At 38.7% G+C, this 14108-nt stretch overlaps 1 protein-coding gene across 3 annotated transcripts; it reads left to right on the top strand.

The window, feature by feature from the left end:
* The first annotated feature begins 2300 nt into the window (after window positions 1–2300).
* On the top strand, window positions 2301–14108 carry LOC143884011 (cysteine-rich receptor-like protein kinase 10). Of its 3 annotated transcripts, none has more exons than XM_077387363.1 (7): window positions 2301–3301; window positions 10441–10560; window positions 10647–10849; window positions 10960–11170; window positions 11270–11507; window positions 13277–13427; window positions 13534–14108. In XM_077387363.1, the coding sequence occupies exons 1-7, from the start codon at window positions 2458–2460 to the stop codon at window positions 13843–13845; spliced, it is 2079 nt and encodes a 692-aa protein (XP_077243478.1). In that variant the 5' UTR covers window positions 2301–2457; the 3' UTR covers window positions 13846–14108. The 3 variants fall into 3 exon arrangements, with proteins under 3 accessions (XP_077243478.1, XP_077243479.1, XP_077243477.1); XM_077387364.1 differs by having other exon boundaries at window positions 10438–10560; window positions 10698–10849; XM_077387362.1 differs by having other exon boundaries at window positions 10438–10560.

The raw sequence follows: 14108 nt of genomic DNA, 5'->3' as shown, positions 1-14108 counted from the left end.
TGTCCGGCAAGTGAAGCATTGAGAAGCATCCATATCGGGCTGTTATGCGTTCAGGAAGATGCAGCTGACAGGCCTACCATGTCAATGGTTGTTCTGGGAAGCGAATCTCTAGGTCTTCCCCAACCTAAACATACAGCGTTTTCGGTCGGAGGAGGAGGCCTTGTAAAGCATCAATCTTCAGAAAGTTCTAAAACTTGTTCTATTAATGAGGAAAATGGTTTCTAGTGCCAAAGTTCGGTGAGGGAACGGCCTGATGGGGTTGATTCTTTTTCTTTGAATGGAGTCAGATCATAACAATTGAGTCATGGGTTACATCCCAACACACATTGAACGTACATTTTGTAGTATCTAGTGTTTCCTAGTGAGCACTGGGCCGCCCTTTTTAGTGTTTCCTAGTGAGCATGCATCGTGTGAGCTTTACCCAAATTGAGCAAATACTTCTCCAAGAAAATTTTTCCTTGCACCCAAATTGCCCATGGCATTCATCCTTACTGATGATTTTCATTGTTCTCTTTTGTTTTAAGTAAAATTACACATTGGAGACAAGAAAAGGTTTGACCAAATGCGGGAATTTATGCTATCTATATGGAATACCCCAATGGGACAAAGTCCTCATTCCATCATAGTTAAACACCCCACTTTGTAACTAAGTGACCATGTAAGATCCAACACAGAATCTATTAGAAGAGTGATCTAGAACAATCAAATGATCGATCAATCGAAGCATTTCTATTCTCCTTAATATCCCATTCTTTTAATTTAAATCATATTCTTCTAATTTGGCATTAAGAGATCAAAAATTGGATAAAATGGTATTGTATTTAGGGCTCTGGATTGTTCATCTAAAAGATCGAATTAGGCCCAAATCAGAACTGAACTAATCAAAACGTCTTAATTCTCTTGTTCATGTGCATGGTCATTGATTGATTAGATGGTTTGGATTATCCTACAATCCTTCTGCCAATTCTAAGAATTAGAGTAGTAGAATTTCCTATTTAACATTATAATTTATCTGCCCTTCTTTAATAGTTTATTTAATGGCAACTGATTAAAGAATCAAGATCAACTGATTGGTGTAATTTTTTAATGTGACTAACCCACAAGTAGGGGCCACTGCTTGAATACCTAGGAAACCCCGGTTAGATATAAATTAGAGATTGGAGAAGACAATCTACATCAGTGCGCTTTGGAATTATTCTAAAAAATGTCATCAAATCTTACTGTTTTCCACTTCCACGAAAGAGTATGGATTTGAGTTCAAGACCATAGATTTCTTCCTATATTTTCTAAAATGGAGCGGTTTTGGTCCCGCAGAACTTCCGAATTTTGTGTCCACAGAATATACAAGTACACAACTTCACTCGCTTACATTACATTTCCACCACTACTTCATATATTTTCTTCTCCAATCCATATTACTTCCTTTTCAAGGCGGCTTGTGTTAGATTTTGATTTTCAAAATCTTATTTTTTGGTCAAAAGATAGTACTTGGAAAATGTTTTCTAAGTGTGTTTTGGAAAAAGAAAAACTTTTCTTTGGAAAGAATTGCTTTTTGCAAGAGAAAGACAAGAGTGCAAAAGTAGTGTGAAAAGATAATCCCATACCGAGTCATAAGAAAGAAAAAGTTGGGCTTATAAAGCTTTACTCCTTTTCTTTTCTTTGTTATGGTGCACAATGGTTCTTAGCCATGGGTTGAACTGCGGGACTGTGCAACGCACCGTTCAGTGCAGAATGTCATCAAACAATCAGTTTGGAACCAGACTTCATTGTATCTTGGAGGTGAGTTCGTGGTCTCCTGTGCACACTACTGGTGGGACGCGCCTTGAAGCATCTTCCTATCTTCTTATCTTTTCTTAGATTGAACCGGTACACAAAATTTTCTCCAACAGCTTGACCATAAACGCCACAACACGTCAACACGTGGCTGTGCCTGGTCCACGTAAATCGACACCCTTTAGTTACTATGATCTAGGGTGCAGATTGCATTATGACCATAAAATTGGACTCAAGGAACTCTGATGTAGGGTTCCAATCATGCTAGAATCTTATGGGTGGGCCCAGATCGAGTGGTTCCAATCTTACATACTCAAACGCCAAGAGTCTGTAGACTAAAAAGGCTACTTTGGAGGAAGGGAACAAAACTTGGCTCAGGTCGAGGAACTTTCCTAAGACCCACTATAATAGCAACGAGTGTCGGGATGTGGAAATATCAATTCCACCCTTACTTTTTAATTTTCAGAAGTAATTGATATTTCCACACCCCTTGCTATTATTTAGACTATTAGCAAGGGATGTGAGGAACTTTTCTCAGACCCCGACCTGAGCCAAGATTCGTTCGGACAAAGGTGCATCGACCAACGACCATCGACCATCTTTCTCGCAAAAGCCCCTTACACTTCCCTTATCCTCTTTTAATTGCTCATTCCTTCTTTTCAAAGACGTTTTCTCCATTTAACAATGTTTCAATTGATCACTCTCTCTTTTATTCTAGTCATGCTCCGAACCCACGCTACTGCCTACCCTCTCTACAAATTTTGCTTAGAGACAGGTGATTACACTTCTGATAGCACGTACCAGATTAACCTCGGCCACCTCCTCCAAAATCTCTCCTCTGAGGCAGTGCGAACCCGCTTCTATAACACCACCATCGGGCAAAGTCCGGACACAGTTTACGCTCTCGTCCTCTGCAGAGTTGATATTGTCCCCTCCGTGTGCCAGAGTTGCATCGACACTGCGGGTAAAGAAATCATACAAGTCTGCCCCAACAGTAGATCTGCAATTGTATACTACGACTACTGTCTTTTACGCTACTCCAACCAACGCATAGTCTTCTCGGTGGATAATTCTCCCAAGGTTTATATGTGGAACGGACAGAATATCTCTACGACCCTTTCATTTCCAAGACGAGGGAAACGAGATAGGTTTACTCAGCTGATCGAAACTACAATGACTGATCTTGCTTCTCGAGCGGCCTACTCATCTTCTAACCTCATGTTTGCGACTGGAGAAATCAACATTACAGAGTCTCCAAAAATGTATTTCCTGGTACAGTGTGCCCAAGATTTGACTCCATATGACTGCAACGCATGCCTAAACCTTATAATCTCTCAAATCCCATTATGCTGTGAAGCAAAGCACCCAATATGCTGCGAAGCAAAGCAGGGTGGAAGAGTCATCGGACCGAGTTGTAATTTTAGGTTTGAGACTTCCCGTTTCTATGCGGACTCACCAGCATCTAGTCCTTTTCTTCCTCCTCTTCCTCCTCTTCCTCTTACACCATCAAGTAGCACAACTGAACCGGGTAAGTTCATGAACTTCTCTCCATTAATTTGGCCCAAACATAGATTTATTTATTTGTGGGTCTCAAAACCTAAAAAGCTACTTAGACAAAATGAACCCATTGTTCGTGAATATGGTCTTGTGAGAACTCTTGAAATCTGTTGTGAAAAACCCCAAATTTGTTGTGAAAAACCGTAAATAGCAATGTGTGATTTCAATGGCAAAGTGAAACAAAAGAATAAACACAAGCACCCACACAAAGACACAAAGATTTATGTGGTTCGGCAAAAGCCTACTCCATGGCAGAGGCGACGAGAAAATCCACTATAAGATTCAGAGATTACAAGAGAAGATCGGTCTCTCTCTCACCAAACCCACTAGAAACCCTAGCACATCCTTTTCCCCTTTCTTTAGAGCTCTCAACCCTCTTTACAAGACTTGCTCACGAAATAAGCCCTAAAAGCCCCTTTATATAAAGCGGGCTTTAAGTTAGTCTTATCGGGCCGAAAAACACATAAAACGGGCCGGGCCAAGCAGCCTGGGGTCGCACACAATATTTCGGACCCTAAACGGGTTTGAATTCAACACCCGACTCAACAAAATCTTTTCAAAATAAAATGATTTTAAAATAAACTTTTTCTAAAATAGTTGTTAAGGAAAGTTTGTGCTAAAATTTAAACGTTTATTCCCACAGGAGTTGTTAATAAAGGATCTCCTTCTTAAGGCATTTGCTTTACATAAATAAAATTAAAAGTTATTACATAAATATGAATTACTACTCAACCTTACCCAACTCGGACAAATACGTTGGGTAAAGATCTTAAGGTTCCCTCCATTAATTTAGTCCAAAAAAATTCATTTGGATCCCAAAATATAGATTTTATACGGTGTAAGACCTTATCATAATAGCGTAATTGAGAGCATTATTGATCTATTGTTTACCGAAGTCAACAAAAAACACAAGCAATAAATTAAGGAAAAATTTCCACAGGGTGCGGTCAAAGAGTTATTTAGGAGGTTTATCACATCGTGTGAGTCCACCTGCGGTGACCGGTCAAAGACTTTCACATATAGCCAAATAGGTGATGATTACCCAGTACGGAATATCCACCAAGACTTTGTATAGTGCTTATAGTGCTTTCAACATGACGAAAACTTTAGGGTTCGTTCAGTTGCGCCTCAGATTCGGAAACGGAAAGGAAAAGAGGTGTGTTTTCTGTGGAAATGACACAAAACGGTCGTTTTGTTGCTGGGATACAGAAGGCGTGCGGAAAGCTCGACAATGACGTGGAATCCGTCGAATCCCAGGTGTCACTCCCTTTTCCGTGACCCAAAATCCGTCTAAAACGGTCGGATTTGAAGAATTTTCCGCTATAACGCGAGTCTTAGAAAACAAACCCCGACTTAAAAAACAACTGAAGCGGTTCGTCTTCTCCGTTACCGAGGGTGCGTATTCTCCATCCTTCTGAAAAGCAAGAAGAGAACTGTCTTCTCCATCCTCTTCAAAAGCAAGAAGAGGATTCGTCTTCTCCACTCCTTACAAAACCAAGAAGAAGGTATTCCTTGTCCCTTGCTCTTCTTTCCCTTTTTTTTTTAAATTTTTTCCAGATCTGTTCTTGTATGTTTTTGGGTTTGATTTTTTTCCAGTTTTGGGCTTGGATATTGTATTTTAGGGTTCGATCTCATTGTTTTGGGCTTCGATCTTAGAATTTTAGGGGTTTGATCTCTCTATTTTGGGGTCCGATCTCTGTTCGAGGCTTGGATGTATGTATATTTGGGGTTCAATCTCTCTATTTTGGGGTTTGTTTTTCTTCTTCTTCCCTAGATCCCAGTTTTTTATTTCTTTTATTACAGAAATGATGCCTAGATTTATGGTTTCTTCTTATATTTTTTTGATTCTAGGATTTTTTTCTTCTTCTTCTTCATTACCGAGGGTTAAGGTTCTTGACTTTGGCATTTTTATCTGTTTTGCTTGTGGGTTTGAATCTGGAGTCTATTTGGCTTATGGGTTGTGCATTTTATTTTATTTTGGGGTCATTTTTGTATGGGATTTGATTGGGGTGGGCTCTGTTTGGATTGGGGAAAAGAATGAAATGGGTGGGGGTTTGTTTGTGTTGGGGTAAAAGATGAAATGGATGGTTGGGTGTTCGGTTCAAGTGGTGGGTTTGGTGGAAGATGATGAAGTGTTTAATTGGGTTATATTTGATTTTTTGTGAGTTATTTGTCGTCATGTATCTTCCATTCATTTCTTTCTCATGAGTTACAAGGGCTTCTTTCTCATGTCCATTGGTTTTCTTTTCCTTTTTCTGGCAACTGAATGCATATTCCTGCTGTTTCTTTTCCGTTTCCTGGCAACTGAATGCGCACTCCTACTTCTTTCTTAGCAGTTTCTTTTCCTTTTCATTTCTTTCTGCCACGTCATTTCGTTTTCTTTTCCATTTCCTTCGCGCAACTGAACAAACCCTAAAGGGAAGTGATATTTACGCCCCTGTTGATCACCAGGGACACCCAACGTCAGTGTATCAATCGCAGAAAGGGGGCTACTGTACTTTTATGTCAGAAAAATCCAGTGGCTTTGATTGTAAAGTACACTGGCAAATGGGTGTCCCCGGTGATAAAAGGGGCGTAAATATCATTTCCCAAACTTTATGTCTTCCTTTATTCAAGGCGAGAGTGGTGGAAGTAGTAGTCAAGTGGGAGGTAAGAAGGATGGAGGTGTGTAGAGTTGTCTAAAGGAGAATAGGGGAAAAGTGGTAGCGTGTTTGGTTGGGCATCAAATATGTGGAAAATGTAGGGGGTGTCATTACCAAAATAGATGGTAGAAGAGAGAGAAAGGGTAGAGAAAGAAAGAGAGAGAAATGTAATGATTACACAAGACAAGACATATTCCACTCTTCTCCCTTCTAAAATCCACCAAAAATGAGGTTTTACATTGGAAGATTAGTAGATGGGACAATTCCGCCACATAGGAAAAAAGCAAACGATGATGTGTCTTGAAGTCAAATGGAATTTGAGCTCAAATTTGACAACCAAACAACATTTGGCGTTCCATATCCCTGAAAATGCCCAGCCATCTTCCACTTTTTTTGAAACCAAATAGAGCCTTAGGCTCGTATTGTAGTCTGTAGATTTGTAGGAGAGAAAAGGAATATAAATAGTGAAAAAATATGGAGGGTGAAGAATATGATGGACGATGGTGAATGAAAATGGGTCAAGGCGTGTTGGCCCATCGCCTTCCTTTGAGATAATATTTGCCCCCATCAATGGGTGAATTAGCGTACATCGGGTCAGTGCAATTTTGCTCCCAAGATACAATGAAGCCTTATCCATGTAAGTGTTATCTAATGGCATAATACACCAACGGCAAGAGATCCATACGCTCGAATTTGACAAACCTAATGAGAAGGCTAGATTTTATTTCTGCATAAAATAGAAAGATGACCAAGATAGAAAAATTACATAAAATCCACTATGCAAAAAACCCTCTGGAAGCTCTAAAAATCATTGTTTTGCTATGTGTATTCATAGTGGTATTTCACATGTGGGTTACTAGTCTTTTATATAGCGCCAAGTGCTTCACATGCGCCTCTACTGCCCACAACTCACTACCCCACACAGTACCCGCATATGCATGAGTACAGATGATGTGTTGCGTCTTCCTATGGCCCACCATATGAGCCTTAAGCTCATAAAGTAAAACTCAAAATGAGAGTTGCTTTATATAATCTCTGCACCTTTCCAAACTTCCCATGTGGAACTAAACTTTTAGACTCCACAAGCTTTCTATACAACACTTTGGAAAACATATTTTGAAATACAAAACCTGTTATTTTAAAAATATTTTCAGTAATCCCCCACCATTTTCATAATCAAAAGACAATTAGATCCCAATAAAACTTGGAATTCTTATACATAATTGAAAGTACCTAACAATTTAAACCTTTATTTAGTGGGCAAATATCAAAGTTAATCAGAATTTCATCGTAGACTCATTATTAACTACCATTAAAAAAACTACTCATTACATGTGATTAAACGGACATATTTCACACATAAATTTTTATCTCCTTATTAAAATATAGAAATGCACACAAGTAATAGTCTTATGTCTATATCTTGATTTCATGAGTGCTCTTGAGACTGACAAGGTTTCATTGGAAGCAACACCATTTCTACACAAATATAAACATGCTTATCAAAAGTGCCAATGTGATAGGAATCATGTTATAGTTCTACTAAGGACAATAGATCATCCTCCTTTACACATTATAGGTACTAAATAGGGCTGCAACTCGGGTCGGGTATTGAAGAACCCAACCCTACCCGAGAAATATCTCGGGTCTGGTTTTTTTTTCGAAAAACCAATGATTTCCAAACCCGGCCCTACCCGTGATAAATCTCGGGTCGGGTTGGGTCGGGTCGGGTTTTTACGTTGACGTAATTTTTTTTAAGGAAAACTCTTGTTTGGCAAGGCAACTCAACTCATAGAAGTAGAAAAACTCAAGCATGGCAAACTCTATAGTGCATTAACTAATAACTAGTCCAAAGAGAATAAATTGACGCATTACCAAATGCAAATGATTATACTCATATGAGATAAACAACAAACTACTTAGTACATTAACTATTTAGTTGAAACTTGAAACCCTAGAGCTAAAGGGGGAAAACGAACAGAAGATGGAAAGAGTCCCTGTGATTGCGTGCGTGTGTGAGTTTTACTTTTAAGTTTTCACTTTTAAAGTAACAAAGTTTTAGAAAAAAATACATATTATAATTTAAGTAACTCGGGTCAGGTTGGGTTGGGCCCCTTCAAACCCGGCTCGACCGGAAATTGTAACGACCCGGATTTTTTTACTGCACAGATCGCTACGGGCAACAAGACATATTTATTCTTGTAATTACGCAGCGAAAGGTAAAAGTACATCCTGAATTTACAAAAATCCCAAGTATGACATATTTAAAATCTTTTTACATCTGAGGAGATTGACTAGGTTCATCATTTCCGTATTTCCTCAAGTGGCTTTCACACTTCTCATAACTAAGGTTCCTCATTGACAAATACTCCCGCATCTAAAGTTTTAAATCTTGGTGGGAAAAAGTGGGTTAAGAGAGCAGGTATATAGAAGCTTCGACAAGTGGCTGGAATCAATAATAAGAGACAGTTCTATAAAAATATGCAGTATTTTGTCTAGAACATAATTGTCAAAACTAATACTAATAGTATTTTTGGTAGAAACAATCAAACCAGATAGTGAAAAACAAACCAATTAAAAGCCAATAGTTTCCAACAGTTTCTATTTCCAAAGTTTCCTGTAACGATCAGCCTCCTCCACGTATTGTCCGCTTTGGCCTTGGCCCACTTCCGCTTTTGGGTAAGTCGACGGCTCAGAGGTACAAACACGTCACACGAGAGAGAGACTGTCGCACATTTGCTTCTTCCATTTCTTTCTTTTCTCATTTTCGTTCAAACTTTTTGTGCATATGAAATCCAACATTTCGTTTAATTTTTAAGAACATTTCAACCTTTTGAATCAAACATGATTTTACCAAAATCAAACAGTAAAATAGATAAGAAATATCAAAACAACATATAATCATATCCCCATCACTTTCATTGAGAAAAGATACAAGTCGAGTCTAGCTATCACCTGCCTTATCAAACCTGAGAAGTGGGAAATTGAAGATGCTTGACCATGAAGATGATAACGATCAGGGAGAAGTGGGAATTTGAAGATGCTTGACCTTGAAGATGACAATGATCAGGGAAAAAATTGAGGGAATAATAACATGTGAATAGTTTTTATGCATAATAACTGTTATTTTTGCCAAGTATTACATAGATTCATGCGGGCTTTTGGATCGTAGACCCTGGTCGACCCAAAACCCGAGAAACATGAACTCAATCCAAGCTATTTTTGGGTCGGGTCGGGTCGATGCGGGTCGGGTAAAACCCGACCCAAGTCGCAGCCCTAGTACTAAGTACTTACCCTTGGGATGCTAATTTTTAATAATATAGTGTTTGCAGTCACTCTATATGATGTACTTAGATTCATTGAACTATATGATATAGTTGGATTCATTGAACTCGGGACTTGATGCCTCTTCGAGCATTGAATTGAGGTTTCATCTTTGGCGAGAATATGATATTGTGCTTCACTCCCATTCCCCAAAACTATCTCCAAGTTTTGGATTGATCTCACAAATTCCAAGTAACTATGTCCAAATTTTAGGCTTTGGCCTTCCACCTTCAAGTCGGAGGTTCGATCCCAGCTTACCTACCAAAAAAAAAAAAAAAAATACAAAATCTGGAAGCCCTTATTTTAAATAACTAATGTCTAATTTCTATACGTCTGGACTTACCGCTATAGATATGATTATAGACCGACAATAGGGTAGCTTCACCATCACAATACAAAGATATAGGTGGCATTGGTTTTGACTTACCTGAAATTTTCAACAATAAATTTCTTAACCAGTCTCCCACTCTGCAACTAGAAGCTAAATTTATTCATTCATGGGTCTCTAAATCTTTCATGGTAGCATAACTGAGTGCATTATGAGTCCATTGTTAACTAATAGCGTTCAATAGAAACACAAGCAAGAAATTTAATAGAAACAAAAATCCCACAATACAAGAGATTTACATGATTCATCACATCATATGACTACATCTATATGGTCGGCAATCAAAGAGCTCCTTCCACATATAGGTGAAAATTTCCAATTACCGAATACCAAAAATGTCTACGACCAAGACTATATATAGATTTCTCATTTTAATTCCAGCATAATAAGTTCACACGAACACAGGTATGTATGCACTTGCATGATGAAAACCTTACGTTGTCCTACGAAGGAGTTAGAACCCTTGGCTAGCTGAGTCATCCAGAGACTCTTTGGGCTCAGATTGTCGGAGAGCATAAGAAAATACATAGGACAGACTTTGATACAAAAATATAATATAAAAAGTGGGCAATTATTCACATTCAAGAGGGAAAAAATCTACTGGTCTACCAGAATATTCCAATCAGTAAAAATTAGATATTAGACGCTGACACTTTGTTTCCTTGTTCGAGGGTTTGAAGTGAAAAAACAAAATAGATGATGCAGTTTGGCGATTAATTGCAATTGAATTGCCAGAATGTTTGATTCTAAAAGCAGGGCAAGGGAGACAACCATCAAGACTTATAATCTTCATTACTCTAGGAGGATTCTTAGGGTTGGGTCTCTTGGGATTCTGTGTCTACTACTATCTAAGGCGAAGCAGGGGAAAGCGAAAAGGTAAATTGGTAAACACCACGAATGTAGCAATTAGAAACATTTTTAAAAGTAAAAAATTATATTAAATTTGCTGCTATTCTTTACAGGGAATAAGGAAAATATTCATGTTCTGTTACATCATTTGGGAACTCCCGCAGGCATAGATTCATCACAGGTAAATATGCAAGGGGAGAATGATTTAACGACACAAGAATTGCCATTGATCGATTTTGGCACTGTGAAAGACGCCACAGACAACTTTTCAACTGCAAATAAGCTTGGGGAAGGAGGTTTTGGCCCTGTTTACAAGGTAACAAACATTTTCTAACTTGTTGCAATGTTTGATTACATCCCCAATATTAGTAGTCCTACTCTAGATTGGCTTTCTAATTGAAAACTAAGACATGGAACTCATTCCAGGGCATACTACCTGATGGAAAGGAAATAGCAGTTAAGAGGCTTTCAAGGAATTCCGGACAGGGTTTGGAGGAGTTCAAGAATGAGGTGATGCTAATCGCCAAACTCCAACATAGGAATCTTGTGAGGCTCTTGTGCTGGTGTATACAGGAAGAAGAAAAGCTACTTATCTACGAATATATGCCCAACACTAGCCTTGATGTCTTCCTCTTCGGTTAGTTGAATTAGTTTGTATTAGGCAATTTAGTCAATCGTTAAGATAGAGTGATTAGTTAATCTAACAAAGCAAATGGTTAAATTTGGTCTTTACCAGACCCAAACAAGCATGGAGAACTAAACTGGAAGAGACGGGTTGACATTATCAGGGGAATAGCACGGGGCCTTCTCTATCTGCATGAGGACTCTCGACTTAAAATCATTCACAGGGACCTTAAAGCTAGCAATGTGTTGTTGGACAAAGACATGAACCCAAAGATATCAGACTTTGGCATGGCCAGGATTTTTAGCGGAAACCAAAATGAAGCTAACACAAACAGAGTCGTCGGGACATAGTAAGTTATTCTTTTTGAAAGGGTTGCTTCCAGATGAAAATGGATAGGATACGTAATACTACACAAGCAAATCAATAAGAAAAGCTAAAGAATTAAATACCAGACATTAATCATAGTAAGTTTATTTAGGAGCCATTAAAATTGAGGTGACCTAACACCGTTTCTTTGGAGTTTAATCTGCAAAATGCAAAGGGTTTTGTGCGGCTGACATCAGACATGCTTCTTTTTTGTTGTTAATGTCAGCCATTCACATTTTTTGAATGGATGATTTCACTGCAACATACCTCCTAGGGAAGTGTGTTTAGACTTTAGACGACTTCATTGCAATGTTATCTTTCTAAGTTATTCAAACACAACAGATACTATTTTAGAACCAAAGTCGTTCACTGCCAAGGATTCAAACACAACATATACTATGTTAGAACCAAAGTCGTTCCCTTTCCATGTCAGGTGAACGTTGTTATGATTGTTGTGTGGGTATAAGTGTCTACACCAAAAGGCCCCACAGGCCACACCCACTGACAAATCCTTATGCAAACCTATTTATCATAGGAAAAAAGAGATATGTCCCATTTGAAACAGGAAACAAAGGAGAGAGAAAAAGTGAGTTGACAACATCAATTTAAAAATCGTGAAAAGGAGAAAGAGAGGAAAGAGAGAAGAAAGGAAAAAACAAGGGTTTCTTGTGTATGTTTTCAGGTTTTTAATAGTGATCAAAACCAATGAATTTTGGGCACTGTTCTTGAAGATTTTCACTGCGTCGTTAAATCCTCTTGATGCACAAATATTGCGTGTGAGGATTAATTTCTCCACCTTGACGATCGGAATGCGGATTTGCGGTGAGAGATTAGGGGTTGTTGTCCCTATATATAAATGTAACCCTTGTATTCTTCTAATTTCTTGTATTTCCTTGAGTTTTAGGCCTTAAACGTGACAGAGACATTCTATACCCATTTTAAATAGTGGAGAGTTTCCGTCACGGTGACCTTGTACTTTTTCCCTCTTCATTGGAGGGTTTTCCACATAAATCTTTTGTGTTCTTATGTTTGAATGATCTCTTGGTATTTGAATCTTTTTTTTAAGGGTTGGTATTTGATTCTTGGGATAATTACATTTACACCCCCTCTAGTTTCTGACACATCCACTTCAACCCCTATAGTTTAAAAAGTGACAAAGACATCCCCTCTAGTTTCGTTTTGTTTAAGGTTTGCCCCCTTAGCTGAAGGTTCGTCCATAGATTGAAGGGTTAGGATGATCTGATGGAGCTGATTTTTTGGGCACACCCTATATATGTCAGGACCCATCAAATGAACGCTTTGGATCATCCAAATAATGTGGGCCCATACCCGAATCTAAAGCGTTTGGTAGTGTTTGGATTCGGGTATGGGCCCACATTATTTGGATGATCCAAAGCGTTAATTGATGGGTCTTGACATAGATAGGGTGTGCCCAAAAAATCAGCTCAATCGGATCATCCTAACCCTTCAATCTATGGACGAACCTTCAGCTGAGGGGGCAAACCTTAAACAAAACGAAACTAGAGGGGATGTCTTTGTCACTTTTTAAACTATAGGGGTTGAAGTGGATGTGTCAGAAACTAGAGGGGGTGTAAATGTAATTATCCCTTGATTCTTTAATTCATATATCGACTTGCTTTGGAAATTTTAGTGGTTTTTATCGGGAAAAAAACGTACAACGATTACTCATATCTTGTTATCCTTCTACTTTTAAAACCCTAATCTTGCTACCCTCATTTTGATTTCGGGCAGTGGATACATGGCTCCTGAGTATGCTATGGAAGGTATATTTTCAGTAAAGTCTGATGTTTTTAGCTTTGGAGTTCTTCTTCTAGAGATTGTAAGCGGGAAAAGGAACAGTGGCTTCTATCTCTCTGAACATGCTCAAAGCCTCCTCACATATGTACACTTTCCCTATCCTATAGCTTTAGTCTGTCTATCGATTTGGTTACTTTGGGGGAGAACATTTTTTGCTAAATAAAACTCTTCCTCTAATGTATATATCACAGGCATGGAGATTGTGGGTCGAATCCAAAGGCCAAGAATTGATAGATCCATCATTCATCGACGACACATGTCCGGTGAGTGAAGCATTGAGATGCATCCATATTGGGCTGCTCTGTGTTCAGGAAGACGCGGCGGACAGGCCTACCATGTCATCGGTTGTTCTAATGCTGGGAGGTGAATCTCTAGGCCTTCGACAACCTAAACAACCTGCATTTTCTGTGGGAAGAGGAGGCATTGTAAGGCATCAACCTTCTGAAAGTTCTACAATCTGTTCTGCCAATGAGATAACGGGTTCTAGTGTCAAAGCTCGGTGAGAGAAAGGCCCGATGGGGTTGATCCTTCTGTTTGGATGGGGTCAGATCATAACAATTGAATCATGGGTTACATCCAAACACACATTGTGTTTGAATGAACATATATTTTGTAGTATCTAGTACTAGTAAGAAACCCCGTGCGATGCATTGCAAGAAAGAACATGATCGCTAGCTAAGAAAGAGTGGAAGAAAGAAATTGTACAAAAAACAAAGGGAAAGGGAAAGAAGAGAATGAGAAAATCTGCTTCCCATTCGGCCATGAA

This window comes from Tasmannia lanceolata, unplaced genomic scaffold (assembly GCF_043159265.1).
Source record: "Tasmannia lanceolata isolate RefF3 unplaced genomic scaffold, GAP_Taslan_0.1 ptg000008l, whole genome shotgun sequence".
Taxonomy (NCBI): domain Eukaryota; kingdom Viridiplantae; phylum Streptophyta; class Magnoliopsida; order Canellales; family Winteraceae; genus Tasmannia; species Tasmannia lanceolata.
This window is presented reverse-complemented; position numbering and strand designations above follow the sequence as displayed.

Excerpts from the sequence above, each read along its gene's own strand:
- LOC143884011 (XM_077387362.1), top strand. The coding sequence starts at position 2,458 with ATGTTTCAATTGATCACTCTCTCTTTTATTCTAGTCATGCTCCGAACC. Across the intron at positions 10,850-10,959 it reads GTTTTGGCCCTGTTTACAAG|GGCATACTACCTGATGGAAA; the intron begins GTAACAAACATT and ends AACTCATTCCAG. Across the intron at positions 13,428-13,533 it reads CTCAAAGCCTCCTCACATAT|GCATGGAGATTGTGGGTCGA; the intron begins GTACACTTTCCC and ends TATATATCACAG.